Below are 16721 nucleotides of genomic sequence, written 5' to 3'. Positions count from 1 at the left end.
ATAATATATATATATATATATATATATATATATATATATATATATATATATATATATGCGAAATTGAGAGACGCTTCATCTCGGTAAACATTTATTGCTAGTCGACGTTTCGGACGGAGCCTGTCATTTTTTCAAGACTTCAGTCTTGAAAAAGAACAGGCTCTGTCCGAAGTGTCGACTAGCAATAAATTTTACCTAAATGACGCGTTTCTCAATTTCCTATTTTACCTCTACCAACCAAGTACGTTTATCTTTTTATAATATATGTATATATATATATATATATATATATATATATATATATATATATATATATATATATATATATATATATATATATATATATGTATATATGTATATATATATATATATATATATATATATATAGTAAGAACGTAGACCAACGTTTGAAACACTTGAAACACTTTACTGACGTTTCGACCGTGGAACGGCCTTCGTCAGAATGTCTGATTTGAAAAGGATGGTACAATATATGTAGGTATGAACAACGCACAGGATAATGAACCCAAAAAAATTCGATAAAAAGCATCACGCACATGACTAGAAAACGAAAATGAGTCACAGTGTGAATCACAAGACGATAAATGAATCACAATGCACAACAGCTACTTTCCGAAATTTAGTCTATCTTCTGTGTTAGCTACATATCAAGAACATCATTATGTACTTTGCTTATAATCAGTCCTAAGATGAAAAGTCACCATCTTGAACAGCGAGAATGAAGAAGCAACAAGTTACACATGATCAACGAAACACATCTAGGCGATGAACAGCATGATCAGTAGAAATAATATCTATTACTAAATCCAGAAAAGAAAGTGATGGCAATCACGGTACACTGACCTAAAAGCGAAATTTTTGGGCATTAAGAGGGTATGGAACTCATTTTTCCTGTGCTTTCATTTAAGCCTGAAGACACTGTATTGAACTTATAGATGATATATATATATATATATATATATATATATATATATGAGAGAAGCCAAGAGCCACTGAAACCAAGGAGCACAGGCGATTTCTTAATTAATTTATTAATTTTTTTTTTGTGCTGTTGATCAAGTAAGAATATTACTGAATATGTTGTCGCTTAAAGCTAATTGATTAGAAAAGCAGAAGAAAAAACAACCACATGCCGCCGGTGGGATCCGAATCCACGACCTCCGAATTACGCGTCCGGTGCTCTACCTCTGGGCTACGGCGACGGCTGTCAAACCTTCTGCTTTCGGGGGTATTTATGTTTACAAATAACCTTATCTTGATTGTGTTCATCAGCGCCACCCACGTTCCTAAGCGGCGGACGTGGAACGTCCTGAGTTACCGCTGGTGTGACGTAGAACGCCATCGAACGGCGAGGGTGGAAGCTGTGAGAACCCTCTTATGCTTCCTATGGCGTCAAGGTTGCCAGAACCGAGGCCCTCGCTAAGCAATTAAGCAAACAAGGGAAGGGGAATGAGGGGCTCGCTATAAATATGAGAGAAGCCAAGAGCCACTGAAACAAAGGAGCACAGGGGATTTCTTAATTAATTTATTTATTTTTTTTGTGCTGTTGATCAAGTAAGAATATTACTGAATATGTTGTCGCTTACAGCTAATTGATTAGAAAAGCAGAAGAAAAAACAACCACATACCGCCGGTGGGATCCGAACCCACGACCTGCGAATTACGCGTCCGGTGCTCTACCACTGACCTACGGCGACGGATGTCAAACCTTCTGCTTTGGGGGGTATTTATGTTTAGAAATAACCTTACCTTGATTGTGTTCATGAGCGCCACCCACGTTCCTAAGCGGCGGACGTGGAACGTCCTGAGTTACCGCTGGTGTGACGTAGAACGCCATCGAACGGCGAGGGTGGAAGCTGTGAGAACCCTCTTATACTTCCTATGGCGTCAAGGCTGCCAGAACCGAGGCCCTCGCTAAGCAATTAAGCAAACAAGGGAAGGGGATGAGGGGCTCGTTATAGATATGAGAGAAGCCAAGACCCACTGAAACCAAGGAGCACAGGGGATTTCTTAATTTATTTATTTTTTTTGTGCTGTTGATCAAGTAAGTATATTACTGATTATGTTGTCGCTTAAAGCTAATTGATTAGAAAAGCAGAAGAAAAAACAACCACATGCCGCCGGTGGGATCCGAATCCACGACCTGCGAATTACGCGTCCGGTGCTCTACCACTGAGCTACGGCGATGGCTGTCAAACCTTCTGCTTTGGGGGGTATTTATGTTTACAAATAACCTTACCTTGATTGTGTTCATGAGCGCCACCCACGTTCCTAAGCGGCGGACGTGGAACGTCCTGAGTTACCGCTGGTGTGACGTAGAACGCCATCGAACGGCGAGGGTGGAAGCTGTGAGAACCCTCTTATGCTTCCTATGGCGTCAAGGCTGCCAGAACCGAGGCCCTCGCTAAGCAATTAAGCAAACAAGGGAAGGGGAATGAGGGGCTCGTCATAGATATGAGAGAAGCCAACAGCCACTGAAACCAAGGAGCACAGGGGATTTCTTAATTTATTTATTTTTTTTTGTGCTGTTGATCAAGTAAGAATATTACTGATTATGTTGTCGCTTAAAGCTAATTGATTAGAAAAGCAGAAGAAAAAACAACCACATGCCGCCGGTGGGATCCGAATCCACGACCTGCGAATTACGCGTCCGGTGCTCTACCACTGAGCTACGGCGACGGCTGTCAAACCTTCTGCTTTGGGGGGTATTTATGTTTACAAATAACCTTACCTTGATTGTGTTCATGAGCGCCACCCACGTTCCTAAGCGGCGGACGTGGAACGTCCTGAGTTACCGCTGGTGTGACGTAGAACGCCATCGAACGGCGAGGGTGGAAGCTGTGAGAACCCTCTTATGCTTCCTATGGCGTCAAGGCTGCCAGAACCGAGGCCCTCGCTAAGCAATTAAGCAAACAAGGGAAGGGGAATGAGGGGCTCGTTATAGATATGAGAGAAGCCAACAGCCACTGAAACCAAGGAGCACAGGGGATTTCTTAATTAATTAATTTATTTTTTTTGTGCGGTTGATCAAGTAAGAATATTACTGAATATGTTGTCGCTTAAAGCTAATTGATTAGAAAAGCAGAAGAAAAAACAACCACATGCCGCCGGTGGGATCCGAGCCCACGACCTCCGAATTACGCGTCCGGTGCTCTACCTCTGAGCTACGGCGATGGCTGTCAAACCTTCTGCTTATCTATATATATATATATATATATAAAGAAGGGGGTGAAGATCGGATGGATCCGGTAGAACATAAACGCAATGCAGATGACACACGGTAGAAAAACAACAACTTTATTCTTACGTTTCGACCAGGGTCCGGACTTCACTTGATCACTCTGACGAAGGCTAGACCCTGGTCGAAACGTTAGAATAAAGTTGTTGTTTTGCTACCGTGTGTCAACCGAATTACGTTTATATATATATATATATATATATATATATATATATATATATATATATATATATATATATATATATATATATATACTCAATATATTTCCAAAACGCTCCCGATTGGTTTTCTATGGCAATCCTAACCACTCCATATTAGCGACGGAGAAACTAAAGAATTTTTCTACGGATGAGAGGAATGCATTATTGCCGGCAGTATTTTCATAACAGCCCCTTAAAATATTCCAGTATTCAAAATCCTTGTCCAAAAATTTTCGATATGCAATTCAATGCAACAGGCTACAGCGCCAGCAGCGGTTTCCAGCGGCGATTTCAAAAGGTATGCAGTTAATACAGTCATTTCGGAGGTGCCGCGGCATAATATTGGTTTCTGGGCATTTTCTACAAGAAGTTCATCTGTCCGTAAAGACAACTTTGCAAAAATATGACGTAGATGAGAGGTTCTCTTCTGCATCGCAGTTTTTACGCAAGAAGCTTTGTGTGCTTGCTCAAGAAAAGTGCCGTACTTGTTATTGTTCCAGATACGGTCCGACCCAGAAGATGTGCTTCGACAAGACATGGAATTCATCTTGTCCATTGTCTCCAGAGTCCAGACAAAGAGCTGTTACCAGAAGTATGGCCGCTTCAGAGTTGATACACGACTGCGAAAGGTATGAACACTGGCGGCGGGTTTTTGCAAGGGCTGTAGGGGCTACGGTCCTTCTTATGTTTTGGCCAAAGAAATCAATCTTTCGGTTCCTATTGCACATATACTAACTAGAGCTTAAGTTTTTCGTTTAGGCAGGAAACAAAAATGAACAGAGTGCCGTAGACTTTATATTGAAGTTAGCTTAAAACCAAAAAAAAAAGTCAGTGTTCATGACAGGAGCATCAGAGAGCAGTTCGGTATACTCGGAGACACTTTTCTATGGTTATGCAGTCGAAGCTATGAGCGCGTGCCGCCATCTGACAGACCTGCGTCTCAAGGTTCTGAGCGTGTGAGAAAACCGCGCTATGGTGCAAGCCGGCGTGTAAGGCTCGTAGCTTCTACTCCACAGCTAAAGGAAACTGTCTCCGAAAACTGTCCACTCGGCGATAAGCTAGATGAAAAACTGCTGGCGGTTTAGTGTTTTCTAACCACAAAGTAATGGGCGAAAGCAGGTTTCGCAGGTGGACAGCAACGCCACATACCTGAAAGCGTGATTTAAAGCGCATTTCTTTTCCACTAGTGATTTGCGCACAAGTGGACGTTGACGAAGACGATGACGTGGAATGCACAAAGAGAGCAGTTTTAATTATACTCAATTCCCTGTACATGAGTGCGTTTGTATCCGCTATGCACCCTGGCCAATCCCCCGCCGTGGGTATGTGCCATTCAGCCCGAGGACATCATCATCATCATTATCATCATCATCAGTTTAAAACGAAGCCTGATCGACTGCGGCGACAGTATAGCGCACACGTACAGTGGACACGCCGCTGTGGCTAAATGATTAACGCACTCGACTACTGAGCCGGAGTACCCGGGCTAGATCCCGACCGCGGCGGCCGCGTTTCGATGGAGACGAAGCGGAAAAGGCGCCCGCGTGCTTTGCGATGTCACAGCATCTTAAAGGTGCCCGGGTGGTCGAAATTGCTCACGAGACAACCATTATGACTTCGTAGTGGTGAACAGCGCAAAAAGGCGGGACAACGACGAGACAAGCCCTGCCAACTGGGTTTATTGAAGGACGGAAGCGTATATATACAAAAACATAACACGAAGAAGTAAGACGATAGCGTGAAAAGGGCCGTGAAAATCAAAAACTATGTCAGTTGGGAAGTGATGTATGCTAATTCCTTGTTGTTAAGTGTCACGGAAGGATTTCTGATGCATTCGTCACCTTGCCTGTGGATGTAATGCGCTTCCATTATTTCGCGCGTGAGCTTATCTTTATGGCGGAACAGAACTTCGGTTTTCTTGTACTCAGGTGCGCACTTGCACTTTTTTCAGCGGAAATTTGTGCGCGGAAGCCCGCCATTTTGTTCCGATTTCCTTTCTTGCTGCCTTTCATGTTGGCATTTGCACTTCTCACAATGGGCGGCAACGTGGCTAAGAGGGTCACTTTTTCTTGTGTTTTCATGCTCCATGAGCTTTTGTTTAACCATCTGCCGGTCTGGCCGACGTAAACAGCACCGCAAGAGAAGGAAATTTGGTACACCACGTTTTCTGCACATGGTACAGAGGGTGAAACATGGCGCACCTGGCAGCCTTTCTTCTTTTCTTCCTTTTCCTGTGCAACCTCCTTGCACATGGAGCTCAGTTTGTGGGGAGCAGAAAACACAACATCGACATCATACCTGCCGGCAACCTTCTTGAGACCGTGTGACAAGCCGTGCGTGGAAGGAACCACTGCTGGTCTTTTTACCTTCTTGCCTTCAATGGGTTGGCCATTTTTTTACAAATTTTATCAGCTTTTCGGAAGCCCTGGAAATTATTTCATCCGGATAAGCATTTGCGCCTAACCTGCAGACCTGGATTGTAACACTATCAGCGGTCTAATCATGGCACGACGTTTTGAGAGCGGATTTCAGGCGCGATACCGCTATACCTTGTTTTATAAGTTTGGAGTGACACAATGAAAAATTCAACAATGGTTTCTCAGACCTCGGGCAATAATACCAGCATACATGTCCACGTTCAATAAATAAAGCGAAATCCAAAAACTGTAGCTGATTGGCGCTTTGAACCTCGGTTGTAAACTTGAGGCCGCGTCCGTATTCACTGAAGACATTCAAGACATCAGAGAGCTTTCTTGGCAAACTGCCTTCATGAGCAATAACCAGGAAGTCATCTACGTACCTGAAGATACGAGTGACCATGACTTCTGGCGCTTTGCTAATATCAGAGTCAACATTGCCCAGAAAGATATTGGCCAAGAATGGAGCAAACCTTGATCTGGAGCAACCCTTGGAGCAACCCTTGAGCAACGTTGGCGCATTTCCTCAGGGGGGCGGCGAGCAATGCCTCTCGAAAATGCCACCTTCTCAGCAAGTTTCAGGCGAGGTTCCAGGGCGAACTTGGGACCCATCCGCAGCACCGTCTTATGTTTCTCAGGAATTTCCTTGAGGCCGAGATCAATATATCTTCCTTCATCTCCTGGAAATATCTCCTTCATCTTTCAGGAAATATATCCTTCATCTCCTTCATTTCCTGCAAGCCCTGGAAATAATTTCCAGGGCTTCCGACAAGCTGATAAAATTTGTAAAAAATGGCCAACCCAATGAAGGCAAGAAGGTAAAAAGACCAGCGGTGGTTCCTTACACGCACGGCTTGTCACACGGTCTCAAGAAGGTTGCCGGCAGGTATGATGTCGATGTTGTGTTTTCTGCTCCCCAAAAACTGAGCTCCATGTGCAAGGAGGTTGCACAGGCAAAGGAAGAAAAGAAGAAAGGCTGCCAGGTGCACCATGTTTCACCCTCTGTACCATGTGCAGAAAACGTGGTGTACCAAATTTCCTTCTCTTGCGGTGCTGTTTACGTCGGCCAGACCGGCAGATGGTTAAACAAAAGCTCATGGAGCATGAAAACACAAGAAAAAGTGACCCTCTTAGCCACGTTGCCGCCCATTGTGAGAAGTGCAAATGCCAACATGAAAGGCAGCAAGAAAGGAAATCGGAACAAAATGGCGGGCTTCCGCGCACAAATTTCCGCTGAAAAAAGTGCAAGTGCGCACCTGAGTACAAGAAAACCGAAGTTCTGTTCCGCCATAAAGATAAGCTCACGCGCGAAATAATGGAAGCGCATTACATCCACAGGCAAGGTGACGAATGCATCAGAAATCCTTCCGTGACACTTAACAACAAGGAATTAGCATACATCACTTCCCAACTGACATAGTTTTTGATTTTCACGGCCCTTTTCACACTATCGTCTTACTTCTTCGTGTTATGTTTTTGTATATATACGCTTCCGTCCTTCAATAAACCCAGTTGGCAGGGCTTGTCTCGTCGTTGTCCCGCCTTTTTGCGCTGTTCACCAGTATGAATGCATACCAACTCACCCATATCTCAGCTCTACTAAACCATTGGACACCTCTTTGACTCCCTTCTCTATCCACTTTCTTAGGGCGCGGTTTCGGTGTCCACCGAGATAAGTCAGGCTTTTACTGCGTCATTTCCTTCCTCAAACAACCAACCAATTTCATTCCGTGCAGTGGCTAGTGGAGCTGAGTGGTGGTGGTGGTGAAAAACTTTAATACTCAAAGAGTGTTTTGGGTCAGAAAACCCTGCTGCATGGTCGGTATTCTTTGTCCGGGACACCGCACGACGAGGCCCCGTCTCGCGCTCGCTTTACTAGAGCCCTTTGGGACTCCAGTGTGGAGCAGTTGAGGAGGGCAGTCTCCCATGCCTCTCGGGTGGGGGTGGGGGAAGGAGGAAGGTGAGGATTGTGAGTACATGCCCACACCATGTGAAAGATATCGTAGATCTCTCCATAGTGCGGGCAGCGCCCATCTGTGTTCGGGTCGGAGTATTTTGCTATGGCAGGACAGAGAAGAGTTCCTGTCTGCTGGCGCCGCAGAGTTCGCTCCGCCGCCTTACTCAGCCCCTTGGCAGGTGCCGGATAGAGACGGTGGCTGTAGCAATAATGAATTAGGATTTCGCTGAACCGCAGAAGGCGTTTATGAGCTTCTGGGCCAGGAGAGCTAGGATGAGGAGCCCGGTGTGTGAGCGCTCGGGCGGCCGCATCAGCGGCCTCATTGCCTCGTGACCCTGGTGGCCAGGAGCCGAGATCACTTTGTGCGAGTTGGACCGGCGGGAGCGCGTCTTAGAATTTGGGAGGCAAGAGGTGACATTTCGCCTGCAAGATAATGTTCACAGATCCGGCGAGAGTCTGTGATAACCGTTCTCGATTTTGGATGGACGGCAGCGAGAGTTGTTGCGGCTTCCTCCACTCGTGTTGAATTTGGGGCCCGAAAAGATAGCCCATCAACATTCATTCCCCGGTGGACTACGGCAGCCGCGAAGAATCCCGCGGGCGACGGGCCTGGGATGTATAAGTAGTAGACGCCCTCTTTATATCCATATTGCCCCTAAAGCGTGCGAACCCGCGCTTCTCGTCTGCCTTCATGTGAAGCAATGTCCATGTTACGCGGGAGCGGAGCGACCCAGAGCATGTGGCGCCACAGCACCGGGATGTTCTCCGTCACCTCTGGTACGCATGTGTGTTGGATGTGTAAGCGGTTTAGCAGGCGGCGCCCTGGAACCGTCTGCGATAGCCGCGTATATTGGTTCACGAGGTGGACCTCCCGCAACTCCCAACGCCTTCAGTTTGGCGTTGGAGGTAGCCACCGGGAGGTCCAGTGCTCGCTGTGTTGCCTTCCTGATGATGGCGTCAATGCACTCGTCTTGTTGTTTGGTGCTGCGTAGGTACAGCACGGCGTAGAGGATCCGGCTGGTCACGAAGGCATGGGCGAGCCGTAGCCCGTCCCTGCCCCGCAGACCACCGTGCTTGTTGGAAACACGGTGGATCATGCGCCCTACTTGTTCACCTATGCTGTTGAGTTTCGCTATAGTAGAGTCTGGCCTAAGTTTGTTAATGATGAACAGGCCCAGGATCCGGAGTTCTGCCACTTCTCTGATGGGACCGCCCGACAGAGATAAGTGTAGAGACGAGCAGCTCCTTGAAAAGATATACCTTTTCAGTGCAATCAAATGGAGACGCTGACGTTTAGAGCTGTTGTTTTCGTTATTAATTTCCACATCTGTATCAATCTGGACTGCTCAAGGGCGTAGTGAGGAGAGAGCTTCTTTCACTCGCCTCACTGGCGCAGTGGTTCATTCGCTGTGATGCTTTGAATCCATAAGCTTACCGCTCGCCCTCCTCTTCAGAGATGTTGATGATTTTTCAATATGAGAGCCGTAGCCCAGTGCAACCAATATGAACGACTTCGAAGAGTTGTTTTCACTTGCCCTTGCACGCGTGTTTTGCAGGATGTATCAACGAGCACCGAAGGTTCACCTCAGGAATATCACCACTGGCGATCCTGCAGCTCCTGAGAAATTTGGTGCCGAGGTAGCCGAGTTGCAAACTCTTCAGCGGAAGGCACTTCAGACACTTTATTCTCTCTTCGAGAAGGTGGAGAGCATGGAGGAGGCGGACAAACGTGAACGGATTGAAAATTCCCACATTATCCATCAGCTATTGAAGTCAATCCAAGCTCTCGAAGGAGTTGTACAGGGACTGCAGAAAGACTTCGCTCAGCGATGCAAGTCTGATCCTGAGTCTCCCGACGAGAAATCACGTGCACTTTTCTGAAGCGTCTGTCTGACTTATGTGGCAGAGGCGCACAGGCCGTGCTTCTTCAACCACTTGCTTGAGAACTGCACATTTTACTAATAAACAGTGCTGTCTGAAACCGTTTTGTCTTTCTCCCTACTTTTCTGATGACCAGTTTTACGTAGCTCTGAGCGCAACAGGAGCCGGGACGAAAAGAAAGCAGTTTATTGAGAGAGTCTTGACCGATAGGACCCGCTCGTCCGGGATTCCGTTGGAGGCTATGCCAGCTTCAGCTAGAACTAAAAGTAATGTTGGCATTTTGAGATGACCCGCCGCGGTGGCTCAGCAGTCAGGGCGCTCGCCTGCCGAGCCCGGGTACCCGGGATCGAACCCGACCACGGCGGTCGCTTTTCGATGGAGGCAAAACGCAAAAGGCGGCTGTGTACTGTGTGATGTCATTGCGCATTAAAGATTCCCAGGTGGTCGAAGTTATTCCGGAGACCTCCTCCACAACGGCACCTCTTTTGCTCTTTCTTCTTTCACTCGCACCTTCCGCCCTTCCTTTACGGCGCGGTTCAAGTGTCCACCGAGATATGTGAGACAGATACTGCGCCATTTATTTTCCTCAAAAAACAGTTATTATTGCGTTAGCAATACTACTGTAGGTTTCGCCTCGTCGCGTAGCCCCGCTCGGTAGGACGGATGACTTTCAAAAGCGTTGCTTCAGCCACGCCGTCGGTGCGCCGCGCGGCAGCGGCGCCGAGTAGTTCGCTCTGTCTACGACAGATGGCGCCACTAGGAGGTCCGCCACTTCTGGCCTTCGAAGCCGGCGTTAGCAGCATTGGCGCGCAATGCATCGATGACATTCGAATAATAACGGTTATGCAATTAACCTAATTTCTTGTAAATAAATAAACCCGAGTAGGCAACTGGGTGAGCTGGGGAATCGAATCAGGGTCTCCGGAGTACGTGACAAGCACGCTAACCACTCTGCCATGCCAGCTCGATGGTTTCGAATGAACAAAGGCGCGTCGAATACGGTGTCTTCGTTCACTCCCATCTGCCTCCCTTAACGTTACGGCGAGGTTCAGGTGTCCACCGAGATATGGGAGTCAGATACATCTCCTGTCCTCAAAAACCAATTAACGGACGAGAAAGGCGTACAGTCGAACGGGCGATGGCGTTCTGTGGACTCCCAGGCAGCGTGGCGCAATTGTCACGCGACCAAATATGGGGGCGCCCATGCTCCCGCTCTGTAAAGCGTCTATAATTTCGAGCTTGCCTTGATGTGAATGCCTTGCTATGTAGTCCTCTAAGGAGAAGTGGTAGCGACAGGAAGAAGCGAGAAAGCGACAACGTGCACAAGAGGCGCCAGAAAAGCGTGGAGAACGTTTTGCAAAGCGTCGTGCTAAGGATGCAGCTGGGCGACAACGTTCTACCTCGCAGAGTGGTTCCACGTCATCGGTCACCGATGAATCTCAACACCTGAATGCTCAGGAACGCCGCAATGCTACAAGGCGAAAGCAGCGCGCCGAAGAATCGCTAGAAGAACGCGCGCACCATTGCTAACGCAAATTACCCGGTTTAACCAGAGATAAACCGCCGCCAATTTTTATTATTTTGGGTTGGAAGAGCGCGGGGCATGCCCAGCGCCTGTGTTTACTCGGCTGGTCTGCGCACTCATGTGAAACGCACATACTTCTGAATAGGTAACGGTCTCCGATCAGCTCATGGCTGGCCAATTGGAGGAACAGCTGTTCTCTCTTTTGGTTTCTGTTATTTTCCCGAGAGGGTAGCGAGGCGATTTAAGCTCCGCGCAGTTTCGAGGGAGGCACCTTGTTTCACTGTCTCGCGTTCGGTCAGGCCGAGAGCGGGGAGGCCTTTGTTTGCTGAGGGCTGGCGCAAGCAAGGAGTGGTGGTGGCCCCGTGATGGCCCCGTAGTGGAGACAGGGTGTCCCAGGTTTCAAATTTGAACGTGTTCGGCTTTTTACGACATCTATATGTACTCGTACTATCGCGCTCAATAGGATTTATAACGCGCGGTCACCGACCGGGGCTCGTTCTGTGGTGTGCTTCCTCCAAACAGTCGCTCGGAATTCTGGGATAAACTTTTTCATGAGCGGGGCTGCTCTTTTTTCCTGAAACAGCAGTTTCTCCCAGAATTCCGAGCGACTGTTTGGAGGAGGCACACCACGGAACGAGCCCCGGTCGATGACCGCTCGTTGCAACTTATATTGAGCGCGATAGTACCTGCTGTAAATAGCTGGGACACAGCCTCGATTCTCCCATTGTCGAGGATCTCCAGCACCTCCTTTATCAAGCCAGTGCACCAGGGATAGGAACATCAGCACAGAAGAGACTTTTCTGTGACAGTCGGAGGAAAACAGCGTACAAAAAATCACTTTCGCAAGCAAGAAGGACCAAACCCTTGGATTTTAAGTTAGCAGCGGCTTGATATACGACGCAGAAGTGCAGAAGAAGAGTGTAAAGTTAAGGGTGGACCTTCTTTTGGTATTAACCGGAAGAAGCAGCCAAGTCTAAGTACCTCTTAGAAGCGTAAGAAACACCGAATATTTTTTTTATTTGTACTGCGCTGTTGAGAAGGCAGTTTTTGCGTTACAGTAGCTTCTCTTGGAAGGAAGGGCTTGAGAGGAAGGCTGCGAATGTGGAGACAGAAGATTTAACATTATAAGGAATTTACAATGTATTTCGTGGGACTTTTGTTGCTGGAAGTGCGTTCTGCACAAAATTGGTTTTTCCAGAGAGTGGATGTGCAGCATTAGGCTGCCTTAGAGAAACGACATATGGGCTTGCGCACATCTCTTTACGTTGGCACATGCTAAATATTTTTAAATGGCAGACACCTAGAAAAAGTTTGTCGATAGTTTTGAGGTGAAAGACGAGAAATAAGATGCAGCGAATAAAGGAGGTGCGTCCCGCCTTTCCCTCAGATCAATAGCGGTGTGTTATATATTGTGTCCTTTTCTTTGCCCTTTTCCCATCCGAGGTATAAGTTTTATAAACAGATATTATTGGCATTGCAGCGACAGGGGCAACTGTTTCAAGGGCTTTTATTTTAGAAAGAATTTAGAAAAATTTCAACACAATGAGCTGAGAATTCTGAAAAAAAAGAGACGAAAAATATTAAAGCCTGAATCAGCCTGGTACAAAAGGACTGGCAGGTTAGTTTGCCTTGAAAAGATCAGTGAAGCATAGATGCAGAGCTGCAGTTAACTTTTTTCTTTGCCACAGTTTACAGCACGCACGATATTAAGAAAAAAAAAATGGACGAAAAATATTGGCAAACCACAAAGAGCTACTTTCAGCCGTTGGTAGGCGTCAGTACCTTATGAAACACAAAAATGCTGCTCTAGCTGCCACAGTCACAGAAACACCTGAAGGAACAAAATGACTGTGCTTGTCGTTCTTGCGAACTATACAACTAAATGCCTATAATGTGGTAATTTTAAGAACATAATGAATAGGAGCAACCATCAGGATGATTTTAGAATTGTCGAATTCCTCTTTTTCAGTGTCCCAATCCTTTCGGCTGGTAGGATGGAATGGGACAAAAATGTTATTGGTGGAAATTAATTCTTTCGGCATTTATCTCATGCTTATGTCATCTGATAGTTTACATCTAAATTCTTAACGCAAAATCTTAAGCACCTGCCGCGTTTTCCCTGGGGCAATGCCGGTACGACCACTTCCGCGGTAAGAAAGCGCTGCATTATTGTGGTTAAGTTTTCTTTAGCGAACAAACCGAACAGCTTTCGTTCTCGCATTTGAAATGCATACAAGAGCGGGCGTCGCTCAAATAAACATGGCAAATCTCTCGGGTAATCAACTGAGCAGACAAGCAGAAGAAATCTCGCTCTGGTGCACAAATTCCTCTATTTTACTAAATGATCGCTGAGTAGCTGAGGGAACATGCTGGAGACCTGAGAAGAAAGAATGGCGCGCGCTTCCCCGTATTGAGTCCTGCTTCGGCTTTAAGTCCTGAATTGGATTTCGTAATAGGGGTAGTTCTCTCATTTTTTAATTGAACAGAAACGGGGATAGGACGGAGCCCTGAGGGGTGCCCTAGCTGCCTTGTTTTGTAATTCATCATGTACGCTGATGTCATAAATGATTGGATCATTAAGGGAAGGGACGCGGAGATATAATAGAAGTTGTAAGCAGCCGCAGATGTGGTGCTAAAATACGCGCGAGATAGAGGTCTAATGTGCTCCCCGGGAAAATTGCAATTGTTCGTCTACAACCCAAGGAAAAAGAATGACGTAGACATAAAAATTAGGCTAGAAAACACTGTCGTCCCGGCAGTAGACGAGATACCAATTTTAGGAATGATCATTCAAGGAAATGGACAAACCACAAAGACCATTAGGAAATTTGAAAGCTGCGTGACACAAGCCACGGGCATATTCAGGAGAGTCTTGCTCAGAGACCACGGTCTCAAAAAGCGCAGCCTCCTGAAAATGATCCATGCTTACATCATCAGCCTCATAGGCTACGCCACACCCTTCACACCCTTTTTAAATAAAGAAAAACGTAGTGAGACACAATCGGCGCTATAATTAGGAATTGCGTAGACCAAGCACTAGGACTCCCCATATCCACTTCGACTTAGAAGCTGGAAGGTATGGGAATTCGCTATAGATGGTAGGAACTAACTGAGGCGGTAAGAATTGCGCAGCTAGGAAAACTGCACCAGGCAAAACGAGGAGAACCATCATGAGAAGGATTGGCCTCCAGCCATACAGAGGCCAACACGAAAAAACGGACATTCCTTACAGACACGAGGAAGTATCTACTGATCACACCTCTACCTAGGAACGCGCACCCGGTACACAAGAAAGGGCGCAGAGAGCACACAGCGAAAACCATCGCCAAAACTACGAAAAACAGGACGGCCGAGGATGTAGCCTGTGTCGAAGCGGCGGGCGGCGGACATGGAGCGACAGTATCGGCAGTGGTAGATAGAGACGGGGTACCCAGAATTACGTGCTCGTCACGCGCCCGTGACATACTTAGGGCCGGAGAAGTTGCAATAGCATTCGCTTGCGCTGGCACCCGAGCACACATAATAATTAGTGACAGCAAAACAGCCGTTTGGAATTTTGCGAAAGGTAGAATTCCGGGGGAAGCCAGACGCATCTCTCAACGAACTCATTTAATCGAAAATATCCAATATATGGACACGTGCGCACGAATATCTCTCTCGCAACGGCGCTGCACGTGTGCTCGCTCGAGATCTTTGCTACCGATAGACCGTAGTAAAGCCCGGATACAAGGGAATGAAAGATAACATCATTACACACCACGAAATCACCGAACGCTATAAGTTACATAGAAGGATATTTCTACCCCTAGGTCGGTGTCTCCCAAATAAGCAGGCGCGGATTTGGAGGAGGTTATAAGCTGTAAATTACATCTGCCTAGTCTGGGTCTACATGACACACCCCGGGGCTGAGAACGATTCTTAATGTAAAAACGGCGGTGAAAGGGGCACTCTTCATCACATAATTTGGGAATGCGCCGATTCCCCAGGAGCGGGCTTAAACATAAACAGTAGAGAAGCCTGGGAATTTTCTCTACGGAGCGAGGACCCCGCCGTCAAGCAGCGCGCCACCCGCCTAGCGGCTGAGGCCGTAAAGAAAATATATAACTTAATCTGCGGAGCATCACCTACAATAAATTAGTTCCATCCGCTTAATGCGAAGCCAACCAATCGAACCTAGGCAACAGCGGCCAACGAAAAGCGCGACAAACCCTCGTTCTACTCAACGGCTTCAAAGTCATTACCACCGTTGTCACAAATTATAAAAGACCGCTTTTAACAACTGTCATTGTATACGCCAAGATGCGACAAAAGGAATCGCTAAAGACTTCAGAATGGCATCTTTTTTCCATAATGAGGGGGCGCTGTTGAATCATTACCTTCAACAGCCCTCAAGGTTCTCCCATGCCCCAGCCACTATAACAGATTCCCTGAACCAGTATCCGCGTTCGCATTTGAGCCCTTGTACCCTTACTCGTTGGCATTTCAGCCAGTTAGCTCCACTCGGACAGACGTATTCAAAGCAGCAGTGTTGGCGTCGTCCGCGCTCACTTAGCTACGGTGGTCCATCCTGACGATCCTTCTGATGTGCGCAATGTTTAATGAAAAGCTTGCGGCTTCCCCGCGAAGCTGCCAGACTTCAAGCTTGACGTCAAGCTTGACAAGCTCCACATGATAAAATCCTGAAGTCCTTGAAATAACAATCCCGACGTCCGCTCGTGCTCGAAGATTCACTACGCGTGTCAAAAACGACTACGTCGGAGCTGGTATCGTAACTGAAAAACAAGACATTTTACCGCATTGCTCTATAATGGCGACTGTTGAGGGCAATTATTTTGATTTTTTACTGCGAGTGAAAATCGACTGCATGAATAATCATTCTTTTGTGGCAGGAAAAAACACGTGAAAACTGGATTTAAAGTTATTCCCGCTACTCTTTTCGAACAAATGAGTTCAACGCTGATAACAACTCTTTGAGAATTTATTTCTAACGAGTGCGGTGTAGCGTTAGCGTCGGTCGGAAGTAGAGACGCCTCTATTTTATTTTTCTTGCTTTCAGCGTGTAAAATTTTCGTTCTCGGTTAATGTGCCTTGTTTATAATTTCGATGCGGTAAAGTATTCATCATGGCCAACCTAAATTTTTCCTCAATGTTCCTTTGAAAGGCCAACATTGCATGTTGCGCTTTAGAGGCTAGAAATTAATGTGCCGACATCAATATCCTTGATGAGACCTTGCGCAAGTTCTATACGTGCGCAGAGTGAGTGAAAGTCACCGAGCTTCTTTGAAACTGCTTTCTTTAACCTTCAAACATACATAGTGGAACAAACCTTAAACATCCGTCGACAGCCAGCTAGGTCATAATTCTCTTCACATGCCGCCATGCCGTTCCGCGGTAGGTAACATCTCTGCAGAACACTGCGCAGCTCCCGACTAAATCCAAGCTTTCAGATAGGGGCGCGCGTAACAATATCTTCGAAACCGTG

General features: G+C 46.7%; 1 protein-coding gene across 1 annotated transcript in view; it reads left to right on the top strand.

Moving 5' to 3' along the window:
- LOC149334197 (uncharacterized) overlaps positions 1 to 9814 on the top strand; it is a 29119-nt gene extending 19305 nt beyond the window's left edge. The window contains exons 5-6 of the mRNA XM_089555068.1: positions 3960 to 4088; positions 9390 to 9814. Coding sequence (XP_089411194.1) covers positions 3960 to 4088; positions 9390 to 9714 — 454 coding nt within the window. The 3' untranslated portion in view covers positions 9715 to 9814. The remainder of the gene's footprint in view (positions 1 to 3959; positions 4089 to 9389) is intronic.
- Positions 9815 to 16721: the final 6907 nt, after the last annotated feature.

Source organism: Amblyomma mixtum, chromosome 8 (assembly GCF_055824585.1).
Source record: "Amblyomma mixtum isolate Tamu chromosome 8, ASM5582458v1, whole genome shotgun sequence".
NCBI classification, from domain to species: domain Eukaryota; kingdom Metazoa; phylum Arthropoda; class Arachnida; order Ixodida; family Ixodidae; genus Amblyomma; species Amblyomma mixtum.
Note: the sequence above shows the minus strand (reverse complement) of the source record. Positions and strands in the feature narration are given on the sequence as shown.